The sequence below is a fragment of the Oncorhynchus masou genome, chromosome 12 (assembly GCF_036934945.1).
Source record: "Oncorhynchus masou masou isolate Uvic2021 chromosome 12, UVic_Omas_1.1, whole genome shotgun sequence".
Taxonomy (NCBI): Eukaryota; Metazoa; Chordata; class Actinopteri; order Salmoniformes; family Salmonidae; genus Oncorhynchus; species Oncorhynchus masou.
The window spans coordinates 79,659,482-79,674,590 of record NC_088223.1 but is presented as its reverse complement, the minus strand read 5'-3'; the positions used below and the strand labels follow the sequence as shown (position 1 = coordinate 79,674,590).

The 15,109-nt window shown below is 43.1% G+C and overlaps 1 protein-coding gene across 2 annotated transcripts in view; it reads left to right on the top strand.

Moving 5' to 3' along the window:
• Positions 1–15,109, top strand: part of tmem132e (transmembrane protein 132E) — a 332,847-nt gene that overhangs the window by 299,253 nt on the left and 18,485 nt on the right. For both annotated transcript variants that reach the window (XM_064982123.1, XM_064982122.1), the window contains exons 4-5: positions 1,528–1,720; positions 7,346–7,489. In XM_064982123.1, the coding sequence (XP_064838195.1) occupies positions 1,528–1,720; positions 7,346–7,489 (337 nt within the window). The remainder of the gene's footprint in view (positions 1–1,527; positions 1,721–7,345; positions 7,490–15,109) is intronic.

Genomic DNA, 15,109 nt, shown 5'->3' with positions numbered 1-15,109 from the left:
GCTTACCATGTCCATAGAAATGTAATGAACCGGTTTTGCCGTTTCATTGACTGATCATTGAAATCCATTGAGACAGTTGTAACATCTTGTACAGATGATGCATTGCAGGGTTTCCCAAATAATCCGTGCTTGATGATGAGTTGGTTATTTGACTCAGCTGTGTAGTGCAAGTGGAAAAACCTAAATGTGCATCCCGGAAGGGTCCCCAGAACCGAGTTTGGAAAACACAGATGTTTTGTACTAAATGATCACATTGAAAATCTACTGTAGGCTGCTTGTCCGTGTGGGAAACAGACATATTGATCATAAATATAGTATTCTGCTTCTACCAAAGATTGATGTGGGAATGAGTTGCTTGGCTAGCTGGATAGGTAAATAGATGCAAAAAAAGTGAAAAGACAACACACAAGAAAGGAACACAACCATAATATTTCTAACTACCCACGTGAGGAGCGTTTGAAGGAAAAAATAAGCTGTTTCACTACACTGGACCTGTCAGAATGAGAAGCAACTAGCCAATGACATTACAGTAGGGGTGTGATTGACGTTGTGTGGACCATTAACATGACAGATCGTGTGGTGCAAAAGCATCAGAAATTGTAACGACACGTCTGACAACGCTTCAAATATCTAGGACACGGGGGAGGAGGGAATTCAGTTTTTTCTCAAATGGTTAGGAATCTATGTCACGGTGCTCTTTTATAAAAAAAAGCTGTCACGTTTCGACCGTGAAGTCTTTATAAAGCTTAGCTTATCAAAGACTCTTTGGTCACCTTGTAAGAAGTTCAACTCACTTTTGGAGTTCAGTCACACTCACTTTTTCCAGAGTTCAGTCACATTCATTTAGGTGAATCACCTGAGGCTGACGTTGTGAAGGCTTCACATGCTTCCTTCATTTATACATTTTTAGAACGATGTTGGCGCACTGCAATTTTCAAATAAAAATAAGATGATGTTTTGTCACACACTGAGTAGGTATGGTGAAATGTATTGTTTTACAGGGTCAGCCATAGTAGTACGGTACCCCTGGAGCAAACTAGCGTCATGTGCCATGCTCAAGGGGAGATGGAAAGATTTTTCACCTTGTCGGCTCAGGTATGCGAACCAACGCTCTAATCGCTAGGCTACCTGCCTCCGTATCGTCAGTTCATGTTAATCTCTCTTGATAAACACCCCAAAAATACATGCTCAAGCATGTGTGTGGGGATCTCATGCCTGGTCAGGTAACTCCTAAAAGCAGATAGGAATGGCATATTTCTGGACCTCATTGGTTATTCCAAAACAACAGATGCACACAAGCAGCAGCCTGATTGCTGACTGTTCCAATAATACCTAATACATGACAGAACAGCTGCTTGTTCCGATCGTCTACTCATTAGCATATTTAATGATCAAATGCAGCCTGACCCCCATTAAGCCCCTTGTAAATGAATAAAATGCTGGATTTGGTGCTGGATCCTACTGTGTTTTTGGTAACATATTGTTGTTATTGATTCTTTAATTGCTCAATTATTCCATTCCCCACAGGGATGAACTGGCCAATATCGAGGTGATGCAACTGGACTTTGAGATGGAGAACTTCACCAGCCAATCGGTCACCAGAAGGATCAACTGGAACATCGACTACCGGGGCCAGAACCCACCTCCGGACTCGGAGAAGGTGGTGACTGAGTTGACCGTGGTGCAGAAGGACATTCAGGCTATCATCCCACTCTCCATGGTGAGTAACCTGTGACATCACATATGGTATGCTATAATAATGTTCATATCAGTTGAATCGGTCCATCGAAACATTTGCCACAACTATTCAATTCAAATCTCTCATGTAAGACAATAGGTTAGCCTCCAGTTTCATCAAAGGACCTTCAATCCCCATTGTCATTTGTAACCATGCTTATCAACACAAGGTTCTCTCTCACTAGATCGATGATGATTCCACCTGCTAAGAGAAGGCTACAAAGGCCACCAAGTAATGGCACATCATGCTAAGAGTCTGTCTGGTGTCTCCACTCCTATCTCATGAAAAGGGGCAATTACTGTAGTAGGCAGTAAAAAACAATTGTGGAAGCAAGGGACATTAATGAAGTAATAGGAAGGAAGAGGGCCAGTCCTGAAGGGTCAAGTCGCCTCCTATGTGGTTTCACCTCCCCTTACTTGGTGAAGGGAGCCTGTGGAAAGTCTCTCAAAGTTTTAGGGGGGAGAGATTTCATTATTTGGATATTACAATTCAACTGGTTGGGTAAAATGTATAACGACACTTAGTTCTCTCAGCCCTACATATATTTATATAGGTCTAAAATGCCACAAATTGCAAAGAAGCAAGCACCCAGGTACTGAATATACTTTTTTAACACACTCAACAACAGAGGTTAATTAGCGAAGAGGAACATGACCTCTGTGTGTTCACCGGACTTGGCGGTATGCTTCGAGGGCTTTGTTAGAGGGGTCAGGCAGCGATGAGGATAGGAGTTCAGCTGAAAGGAGCCGGGGTCATAGAAAGGCCAACGCGTGGGGAATAGCAAAAAATAGCAATAGCCGAGGCAACCTGCGCCATTTCATTCATTATCAGCTGCTTTGTTTCACTGTTTCTGCTTCATGTACTGTAGTGTAGAGAGGCTACGTCCCAAATGTAACCTTATTCCCTTCATAGTGTACTACTTTTGACCTGGTCCCATAGCACTCTGGTCAAAAGTAATGCACTATATAGGGAATAGGGTGCCATTTGACCAAGGCAGAATCTAATGCCACACATTCTCAGATCTCTCTGTCTAATTATTGTAACAGTAACAGTAGCAGCAAGGTGGTAGACATAATGCACTTAGTTCTTTGTGTCTACCATTGCACACATCCTCTGAGAGCTTGATAGAAACCAGAAGGCTCAGATCAGTATTTTTTCTGCAGCCACTGATTTGGGAGACAGCAGGATGAGGCAATCTGGGGAAAAAACACACAAGATGCATTTTATCTTGAGTAACAAAAAAATGAAACAGACAACGGACAAGAACATGGCAAGCCATGTGCACAAAATGAATCCCCTCTCTGATTTAGCCCTAGCATGAACAAACGAGGGAGAGAGGGAGGGACGCTTGAGGGATGGAAAAAAAGGAGAAAAAAAACTAATCCCAAGACGTGAAAGCTTTGCTAAGCAGATTCCCTGCCAGCCAGAGCTGAGCCACTACAACTGGGGAGGAGGAGGCGAGGGAGGGAGGGGTGAGATAGTAGAGAGGGAGGAGGAGCGAAGGAGGTGGGTGAGTTTACAGTGCAGAGTAGTAGCATCTTCCAGGAGGATGTGGTTAAATCAGACTCCATCACATTAGTCTTGTCAGGGCCCCAACTAGGTCCCCCTGGCCCCCACAGTCTTGGCGCAATTACCGCCCCGTGTCAGAGAGCCCTCTCGGGCTTCTTATTAACGAGGGATGGGAGAGGTGGAGAGGGTGATGAGGGGAATAGCGGGATACTGTGTTGCTGGCACCACCACTGCTTCATGCTGCCGCAGTAGCGAACAGATTATAAATAAAACATGGGCATTTTCTTTGCCGAGGTCCTCATGGCACGAAGTCACAGGGCACGCGCACACACACACACATCTACACACGCCACAGGTTTTGCACATCTGACGTGGCGTTTCAATCATTTCCATGAGGAGTAGGAAGTGGGAGCCAGCAGAGGTTTGGCTTTGATATGATTTGCTGGCTAATCGGCTCGGTCTTAAAGCCTCCATCAAAACTCAACAACTGTGGGGCTGTCAAGCTTCATTCATTCTCTCACTGCTTGTCATTTGGTTACTTGGATTAAAGTGGACCCTGCTTCTTTCATTTCTCCAGTTTAAATCTAAAACACTGTTCACATGGATGAAGCTAAACTAGTAGTCATTAATCGAGAATACTAGTCATTGTTTCAGAAGCAGTATAATACATGTTTTAATTTCCGCAGTGTATTAGACGGATAGTTGTCTAGGTCCTGTTTATCGGGCCTGGAGGAGTCGTGTCTTGTGTCTACACTAACTTATCCTTTTCTCACTGTATGGAGTTTAAAAGTGTTAACCTTGGTGTTTCGTAGGCTATAAAGTGTTTGATTACTTTGAAATCCTTTCCTGCGTGTTATTGATAGCTCTCCCCCTACTGTGTTCACGATAAGCTCTCACTCATTACTCTGGACACTGTGGCTTCCGCTTACCACCACCATAAATTCTCAGGCCCCCCCATTTAAATTTTGCATATTAGCTGGGCAACAGAATACCTGTCACGGCTGTTAAAGGTAGAGGACCAAAGCGCAGCGTGGGGAGCGTACATTTTCTCTTTATTTGGAAAAAAGACACTGAACAACACTACAAAAACTACTGCGCCGCTAATTGCTATGTGCCTTAAACAAAAGTCAACTCCCCACAAAGACAGGTGGAAAAAAGGGCTACCTAAGTATGGTTCTCAATCAGAGACAACGATAGACAGCTGCCTCTGATTGAGAACCACACCCGGCCAAACACAAAGAAATAGAAAACATAGAAATAAAGAAACTAGAATGCCCACCCTAGTCACACCCTGTGACCCGTGACAATACCATTGGCACGTGAAAATGAGAAACATTAGGGAGGACAAGATGTTTTTTTACTATAAGGTGGCAGTTTTGGTTTGTTGAGAAGAAAAAAAGTTGAACTCTTTTCTCCTTCCCATAATTTGTCAATGTCAGAGGACCTCCCACTGGGCACAGATGTCAATTCAACGTCTATTCCATGTTGGTTCAACGTTATTTCATTGAAATGATGTGGAAATCAACGTTGATTTAACCATTGTGTGCTTAGTTGGCTGTCATTGGTCTGCCGTGGCTATTCTTTAGCAAGAAACTCATAGGCTAGGTTAACACATTTTCCTCATTTAAAATGACTTAATAAGCATATTGTATTATGAACAAATGTATCAACAGGTAAAATGGCATCAATATTCAAATAGTGCACCAGCTAATTTGATTTGGGCAGGACCTGACCATTGTGAATTCTTCTAGACTTTAAATTGTTCTTGTTTCAAATAGTTTGGAAGTTATATTGTGAGATTACCTGCTATGGACAGCATTAAGTCATTCAGTATGTATTGGTTTTCGAAGGGCACACACAACATACAATTTGCACTCATTGTCAGTGAACATATGCTTGTATCATGCCGGGTAAACTCTCCTATTTGATTGCCAGCTCTAGGGCACTACAAATTAAAGGAGCTCATCAACACACATGCCTCCAGAAGCAACATTAATCCTCTTTTATATGCTGTATTCTTTTTGATTACACCACATTAAGTATTACTGTTTTCCCTCCAAGACGTGAGCATGGTGGTGTTTTGATTGAAGTCAAAGGAACATTTACATGCGTTGGCTTTTCTCTAGGGGGCCACGAGGGACACAAATTAAAGTCAAACTCCTTACCCCCACATAGCTCACATTCATTCCGTCAAAATAATGAGTTTATTAACAGTTGCCCATTTCAAGGACCAGTGTGCATTTTAATTGGCTGTTTCTATATCACTGGAGTCATGATAAAAGTGCAGGTCTGCTGACGGACTTGGCCCTGTTTATAATCAGTTCTCAAGTCAGTTTTTGCTCCCCAGCATTTATTAGCAACACTAGACTTCATAGTTGTTGTTTGAGGCCTTAGTGCACAGATTCACTAACAGTAACCTGTTGTTTGAGGCCTTAGTGCACAGATTCACTAACAGTAACCTGTGGTTTGAGGCCTTAGTGCACAGATTCACTAACAGTAACCTGTTGTTTGAGGCCGTAGTGCACAGATTCACCAACAGTAACCTGTTGTTTGAGGCCTTAGTGCACAGATTCACTAACAGTAACCTGTTGTTTGAGGCCTTAGTGCACAGATTCACTAACAGTAACCTGTGGTTTGAGGCCTTAGTGCACAGATTCACTAACAGTAACCTGTTGTTTGAGGCCTTAGTGCACAGATTCACCAACAGTAACCTGTTGTTTGAGGCCTTAGTGCACAGATTCACTAACAGTAACCTGTTGTTTGAGGCCTTAGTGCACAGATTCACTAACAGTAACCTGTTGTTTGAGGCCTTAGTGCACAGATTCACTAACAGTAACCTGTTGTTTGAGGCCTTAGTGCACAGATTCACTAACAGTAACCTGTTGTTTGAGGCCTTAGTGCACAGATTCACTAACAGTAACCTGTGGTTTGAGGCCTTAGTGCACAGATTCACTAACAGTAACCTGTTGTTTGAGGCCTTAGTGCACAGATTCACTAACAGTAACCTGTGGTTTGAGGCCTTAGTGCACAGATTCACTAACAGTAACCTGTTGTTTGAGGCCTTAGTGCACAGATTCACCAACAGTAACCTGTTGTTTGAGGCCTTAGTGCACAGATTCACTAACAGTAACCTGTTGTTTGAGGCCTTAGTGCACAGATTCACTAACAGTAACCTGTTGTTTGAGGCCTTAGTGCACAGATTCACTAACAGTAACCTGTTGTTTGAGGCCTTAGTGCACAGATTCACTAACAGTAACCTGTTGTTTGAAGCCTTAGTGCACAGATTCACTAACAGTAACCTGTTGTTTGAGGCCTTAGTGCACAGATTCACTAACAGTAACCTGTTGTTTGAGGCCTTAGTGCACAGATTCACTAACAGTAACCTGTTGTTTGAGGCCTTAGTGCACAGATTCACTAACAGTAACCTGTTGTTTGAGGCCTTAGTGCACAGATTCACCAACAGTAACCAAGATTGTGAGGACAGATACAAAGGTTTTTAGGACAGGTTATATTTTGTTGGGGCATTCAAATATACTTTCCTTTGTCACCTTAATTTTTGCATCCTCTTGATGAAGAAGGAATGTTTCATTTTAAAACTCAAATTACTTAGCATACATAGTCAACATGAACTTCGTGCCTTTTTGTTCTAGAGTCATTTGGAGCAGAATGCAGCTCAGAGGAGAAAACATAAAAACATATTCCCTTTGTACAGTATAGGAAATGTTCAACTTGTAGTATATTTGAGATTTCAAAAAGGCTTCTGAAGTATGTAATTTCCACTTTGAAATTTCAGCCTTGATTTACCCTTAAGAAAAATGTATCAAGCCTTACAAAAATGTGTATTATAATGCCAATTATAATCCACATAATAATTCACATTTCCTGCTGAAGCAAACTGGCTCAAGTTAAGATCCTACATCTGTACTTGGAGTGATGAAATGGATGAAAATCAAGCCCAACGATCCCTGAGAATGGTTTCCAGCGGAACTCTTTTCAACATTATTTTTGAAAGGTACATATTGGAAGTACCCAGTGAAATATAATAGCGATGAACACTATCTAACACTGTTTCATGTTTGTTCCCCCTCTACTCTACAGGACACTGAAATCATTAACACTGCGATACTGACCGGCCGAACCGTGGCCATTCCTGTAAAAGTTGTCTCTATTGAAATGAGTGGAGTCGTCACTGATGTCTCGTCCTTCGTAGAGTGCAAGTCGTCTAACGAAGACATTGTCAAGGTATGGTACAGTAGATTCCCACTTAGGTTGCAAAATTCCAGTAATTTTCCCCAAATCCCCAGGTTTTCATTATTGGGATTTCTGGAAAACTTGGGAATTTGGGGAAAATCCCGGAATTTTGCATCCCTATCTCTCCGATCTTGGTAATGCATCTGATACCGAATGGAATTCCACCGTACTCCTGCACACCCTAATGGACCTGCAGCACACTTTAATATACCATAATGCAAACATGAAAACCTCATTATATGGCTGTCCCCCCATGGACGAATCAATGGATGTTCATACACGTACTGGTACACCAAAAGGTTACAAAGCACAGTTATAACTATAAAGGATATAGTTTTGAAACACTTCTCTTCTCTGGCCTAGTCTGGTCTAGTCTGGCCTAGTCTGGTCTAGTCTGGTCTAGTCTGGCCTAGTCTGGCCTAGTCTGGTCTAGTCTGGCCTAGTCTGGTCTAGTCTGGCCTACTCTGCCCTAGTCTGGTCTAGTCTGGCCTAGTCTGGCCGAGTCTGGCCGAGTCTGGTTGCCACCTTGTCTCCAGACCTTAGAGTTTACTTTAGCTGCATTATCTGGTGCAAGGCATCCATTTCCATCCATTTTCATTGACTAAGGCTACATCCCAAATGTCACGCTATTCCCTATTTACTGCACACATTTTTACCAGAGGTCCTGGTTGGAATTACTGCACAAAATAGGCAATAGGGTACTATTTGGGACGCAGCCTTAGCCAAGTAGGGCGACTGTAGTGCTGTAAAGGACTTAAGTAAAAGTACTTGAAAGTACTACTTAAGTAGTATTTTGGGGTATCTGTACATTACTATTTTTTATTTTTGACAACTTTTACTTTTACTTCACTACATTCCTAAAGAAAATGATGTACTTTTTATTCCATGCATTTTCCCTGACACCCAAAAGTACTCGTTACATTTTGAATGCTTAGCAGGACAGGAAAATGGTCTAATTCACACACTTATCAAGAGCACATCCCTGGTCATCCCTACTGCCACTGATCTGGCAGACTCACTAAACACAAATGCTTTGTTTGTCTGAGTGATGGAGGTTGCCTCTGGCTATGCTGCTTAAGTATATTTAAAAACAAATAGTTTTCGACATTTACACAAATATTATTTTACTGGGTGACTTTCACTTTTACTTGAGTCATTTTCTATTAAGGTAGCTTTACTTTTACTCAAGTATGACACTTGGGTACTTTTTCCACCACTGGATGACTGGAGGCGAGGAGACGATGCTAGTGTCCTGGGATGACTCACAAACACAACTTTGGCCCATTGGGAGCCCACAGTGGTAGAATACAACTTCAACTCCCATTTGTGGATTGAAGAAGGACCCACATTTTGCCTTCATACCCCATAATCAGCAAGGGTCAATCCCATTTATCTGTAGAAAGAGTTGGATAAAGGAGGTTGCAACCTCTGAAATGTAATCCAACTTTATTTGTTGATTTTCTCGGAGCACGTTTGATGACAGCATCACAACACCTTACAGAACGTGAGAAAAATTATACAATTTTTTTTATGTTGATTCAAGCGTTTCTGTTCATTTGAGATGATCACGTGGGATTATCGAAAGCAGAGTGCACAACAATAAATCAAATCAAATCAAATTTTATTTGTCACATACACATGGTTAGCAGATGTTAATGCGAGTGTAGCGAAATGCTTGTGCTTCTAGTTCCGACAATGCAGTAATAACCAACAAGTAATCTAACTAACAATTCCTAAACTACTGTCTTATACACAGTGTAAGGGGATAAAGAATATGTACATAAGGATATATGAATGAGTGATGGTACAGAGCAGCATAGGCAAGATACAGTAGATGGTATCGAGTACAGTATATACATATGAGATGAGTATGTAAACAAAGTGGCATAGTTAAAGTGGCTAGTGATACATGTATTACATAAGGATGCAGTCGATGATATAGAGTACAGTATATACGTATGCATATGCGATGAATAATGTAGGGTAAGTAACATTATATAAGGTATCATTGTTTAACTTCTTGAAACTCCCCATCCCGATCCGGGATCGTGAATAAAGCCTCAGGCTCATTAGCATAACGCAACGTTAACGATTTCTGAAAATCGCAAATAAAATGAAAATAATGCGCCTACTCTCAAGCTTAGCCTTTTCTTAACAACACTGTCATCTCAGATTTTCAAAATATGCTTTTGAACCATAGCAATTCACTAATTTGTGTAAGAGTATGCTAAGCTAGCTTAGCATTTTGAGTAGCATTTAGCACGCAACATTTTCACAAAAACCAGATAACCAAATAAATAAAATCATTTACCTTTGAAGAGCTTCGGATGTTTTCAATGAGGAGACTCTCAGTTACATAGCAATGTGCAGTTTTTCCTGAAAGCGTCTTTGTGTAGGAGAAATCGCTCCGTTTTGTACATCACATTTGGCTACCAAAACGAACCGAAAATTCAGTCACCAACAACGTCAAACTTTTTCCAAATTAACTCCATAATATCGACCGAAACATGGCAAACGTTGTTTGGAATCAATCCTCAATGTGTTTTTTCACATATCTCTTTATTGATATATCGTTCGTGGAAGCCTGCTTTCTTCTCTGAATTCCATGGAAAAATACTTGCAGCTGAGTTTTGAGCACCAATTTCGGCGCAGGACACCGGGCGGACACCTGGTAAATGTGGTCTCTTATGGTCAATCTTCCAATGATATGCCTACAAATACGTCACAATGCTGCAGACACCTTGGGGAAATGACAGAAAGGGCAGACTCACTCCTCTCGCATTCACAGCCATATAAGGAGACAATGGAAAACGGAGCCTCAAAAATCCTGCTCATTTCCTGGATGCCGTTTCATCTTGGTTTTGCCTGTAGCTCACGTTCTAGGGCACGCACAGAGAATATCTTTGCAGTTCTGGACACGTGTGTTTTCTTTCCAAAGCTACCAATTATATGCATAGTCGAGCATATTTTTGTGATAAAATATTGCGCTTAAAACGGGCACGTCTTTTTATCCAAAAATGGTATAGCGCCCCCAGAGTTTCAACAGGTTAAAGTGGCTAGTGATATATTTACATCATTTCCCATCAATTCCCATTATTAAAGTGGCTGGAGTTGAGTCAGTGTCAGTGTGTTGGCAGCAGCCACTCAATGTTAGTGGTGGCTGTTTAACAGTCTGATGGCCTTGAGATAGAAGCTGTTTTTCAGTCTCTCTGTCCCAGCTTTGATGCACATGTACTGACCTCGCCTTCTGGATGATAGCGGGGTGAACAGGCAGTGGCTCGGGTGGTTGATGTCCTTGATGATCTTTATGGCCTTCCTGTAACATCGGGTGGTGTAGGTGTCCTGGAGGGCAGGTAGTTTGCCCCCGGTGATGCGTTGTGCAGACCTCACTACCCTCTGGAGAGCCTTACGGTTGAGGGCGGAGCAGTTGCCGTACCAGGCGGTGAGGGCCACCAGGATGCTCTCGATTGTGCATCTGTAGAAGTTTGTGAGTGCTTTTTGGTGACAAGCCGAATTTCTTCAGCCTCCTGAGGTTGAAGAGGCGCTGCTGCGCCTTCTTCACGATGCTGTCTGTGTGAGTGGACCAATTCAGTTTGTCTGTGATGTGTATGCCGAGGAACTTAAAACTTGCTACTCTCTCCACTACTGTTCCATCGATGTGGATAGGGGGGTGTTCCCAATAAATGCATGTGTTCAGAATAAGTGGAGGGAAAAGCATCAACTGTACAATACAGCAAGAACATACAGACCGCACCTAATCTTATTCTGACATTCATATGTGTGATAAGACTAGGATCTATTTGTCAGAGGGCAAATCAAAAGCGAGACATTTTGCCATTAATCTGTTTGTGAGAAGGTTTAGAATGGTTTCAAGGCGAGCTGCATTAGCTCAATGTTATTGAATAGACCTCGCTTCGCTGCCCTTGCCATTGAACTTTAGAGGATAATGCAAGATGAGACCTTCAAGCCGAGACAGTTCTATAAAACAATCCGCCGAATACAAAAGAAAGGTTCCTAAAGATTATCCACAAAGGTTGTGTGGTTGTTCAGTTGTGTGGTTTTGTGCTATCCCCATTGCATTTTGTGGTGCCACATTATTCATACACAGCACTGTAATGCAGATCTGTTCTAATCAGATTACTCTATTCTGTTATTCTATTCGCGTAGCCTAGGTGAATCTGTGGAACACTCAAAACTATAGGCTCCACTCGGTCTATAAGTAAAGCACATAGAGAATGTCTTGTCATTTAAACCAGGCCTCACCATGTGCACACTGTAGGTTGTGAATTCCAAATGCGTGGGCTTCTGCTTCATTTTTGTATGTTTTTTTTTTTAAACAAAGCATTTATTTTTTATTTTTTGCTTTGGCTATTCGCCAACCTGCCATTGTTCTGTTTTTGTTCCCAACTTTTGGAAAAGGTTATGCTGCTCTCATTTCTCTTTGCTGAGGCGTTTATTTGTTTGTTTGTTTCTCCCTCTTTGAAATAAATAGGCCACAGTATATGTCAGCACTGCCGGATAACCCAATCCCATTTGACTGTACAGTGTGTGTGTGTGTGTGTGTGTGTGTGTGTGTGTGTGTGTGTGTGTGTGTGTGTGTGTGTGTGTGTGTGTGTGTGTGTGTGTGTGTGTGTGTGTGTGTGTGTGTGCACAGTAGGGTGATTTGGTTATTAAAGACCACATCTGTGCTCTGCTCAGACGGAGTTCATTCTGCTATTTTGTGTTGTGTTGTGCAGGGTGTGGAGGAAGGCACGGGAATGGGAGCCAGTATGGGGAGAAGCCAGGCAGCAGAGAGGGAGGCTGGGCGAAAGGAGGTGTGGGCTGAGGACCCTGTGGGGATTTGTCAGCGAGCGGGAGACATGACTCCCCCAGCTGATCCTGTCTCCCAGGGCTGTGTGTGTGTGTGTGTGTGTGTGTGTGTGTGTGTGTGTGTGTGTGTGTGTGTGTGTGTGTGTGTGTGTGTGTGTGTGTGTGTGTGTGTGTGTGTGTGTGTGTGTGTGTGTGTGTGTGTGTGTGTGTGTGTGTGTGTGTGTGTGTGTGTGTGTGTGTGTGTGTGTGTGTGTGTGTGTGTGTGTGTGAGTCACTGTAGCCATCTGAGGACACAGATAAGGCGGTGGCGGAAAGCCTTGTTCCATGCCAGTGGTCATCCAACCCTTGCCCTGCCAAGCCCTCTGTTTCCTCCATTCTGCACTCACACCAATGTGACACATTCACCTTCAGCCAACGACTAGGCTTAAATAAGAAAGGCTTTGTGAGGCAGTGAGATAAGTACACCTGAGTGGTCTAGTGTTTCAGTGTTGTCTCCTTGCTGTCTGCTGTGCTATTGTATATGAGAGGTCTCGAAGAAGTTCGTATTATTGTCCATGGCCTCACAATGAGGACATAATCCAGTCAATGAGAGCATACAGGCCCAGATTTTTTTTGTTAATGATTGTATCCTGCTAGAAACTGGTTTTGAGAGATTAAGCAATGAAACGCTGTGTTTCGCAAAGAATTCCTTCAGTTGATTAATAAGTTAAGGGGGATTTTTAAAGAGAAGTCTATTGATTATCATACTGTACCTTCCATCAATCAAAGTAGGTTTTCATAATGGCCACGACAGAGCAACATTAACCCAACAGGGGTGTATTCATTAGGCACCAAACAAAAAGTAAAATAAACTGAAACAGGGAGGGACAACCCAAACTTGTACCTTAACGCTTGATTTCGCTTTCTGTTGCAAAACATTTTAAAATGTTTGATGTTGCATGCCCTAATGAACACAGCCCAAGTTATGTTTTATTTTTCCATCTGCTCCACCTCCAGCAAGAAAACAGGTGGCATTGATAGGCCGAAATCCTGTTTGGAGGCACATGTTGAAGTTAAGCGTGTAATCAGAGGTGAGCCAGCATGGGATCTCCATCACTAAATGGTGCTCATTGTTTCTCATTAGATCCATACGCATTAGTCAGTCGAATAAGTACTATCAGGTCAAATGAACCTGCCAACCTTCTGTGTTCCACATGCATGCAACTCAACGTGCATGCACAATACGTTAAACCAAAACAAACATTAAGTGACCCGTGGAAAAACAAAGCCCGACAATACAGTATTGGAATCCGTTTTGTTATCAGAGCTGCCGAGGAGTAAAGATATGGATATACTGTGCTGCAGGCGGGTGGTGATCCATTTTGATCCTGGATCTCTGACTGTTGGTTTAAACTGAGCCTGGATGCCACCATAGCGGGTAGTGCCCGCCCTGTCTTTCTTTGCCCCGACCCTACCCAGAAAATCTGTTGGCACCATGGAAGATGCCACAGCACATTAGAGGGCTGTGTAGCGACGACAGCTCGCGGCTCCATGCATGAGAGCACTTTCACGGGCCCCGCTGGGCTACTGACACCCGTAGTCGTTAACAGCTTTTGACTCGCAATTAACCAGCCAAGTTTATTAGCTGCCTGCAGGAGCTGGGATCGTTTATGCTAGCGCAGTTAGCAAGGGTGAGTGAGAGTGATCGGAAGGCTGGTGTTAGCATTATATAGATAGAGAGGCCTAGAGGGGTAGGTCACAGGTGTGGAGGGGGCACTGTGTTTTGGTGTAGAGGGTGTGTGTGTGTGTGTGTGTGTGTGTGTGTGTGTGTGTGTGTGTGTGTGTGTGTGTGTGTGTGTGTGTGTGTGTGTGTGTGTGTGTGTGTGTGTGTGAGAGACAGAGAGAATATGGGGGTAGGTACACTACATGACTAAAAGTATGTGGACACCTGCTCGTCGAACATCTTATTCCAAAATCATGGGCGTTAATATGGAGTTGGTCTATTACAGGCTATTACAGCCTCCACTCTTCTGGGTAGGCTTTCCACTTGATGTTGGAACATTGCTGCAGGGACTTGCTTCCATTCAGCCACAAGAGCATTTGTGAGGTCTGGTACTGATGTTTGGCGATTATGCCTGGCTCGCAGTCAGCGTTCCAATTCATCCCAATGGTGTTCAATGGGGTCAGGGTTCTGTGCACGCCAGTCAAGTTCTTCCACATCGATCTCAACAAACCATTTCTGTATGGACCTCACTTTGTGCACAGGGGCATTTTCATGCTGAAACAGGAAAAGGCCTTCCCAAACTGTTGCCACAAAGTTGGAAGCACAGAATCGTGATTCATCACTCCAGAGAACGCGTTTCCACTGCTCCAGAGTCCAATGGCAGCGAGCTTTACGCCACTCCAGTCGACGCTTGGCATTGCACATGGTGATCTTAGGCTTGTGTGCGGCTACTCGGCCATGGAAACCCAGTTATTGTGCTGATGTTGCTTCAAGTGGCAGTATGTAACTCGGTAGTGAGGACAGACGTTTTTTACGCGTTATGTGCATCAGCACTCGGCGGCCGCGTTCTGTGAGCTTGTGTGGCCTACTACTTCGCGGCTGAGCCGTTGTTGCTCCTAGACATTTCCACTTCACAGTAAAAGCACTTACAGTTGACCAGGACAGCACTAGCAGGGCAGAAATTTGATGAAATGACTCGTTGGAAAATTGGCACCCTATGACGGTGCCACGTTGAAAGTCAATGAGCTATTCTACTGCCAATGTTTGTCTATGGAGATTGCATGGCTGTGTGCTCAATTTTATATACCTGTCAGCAACGG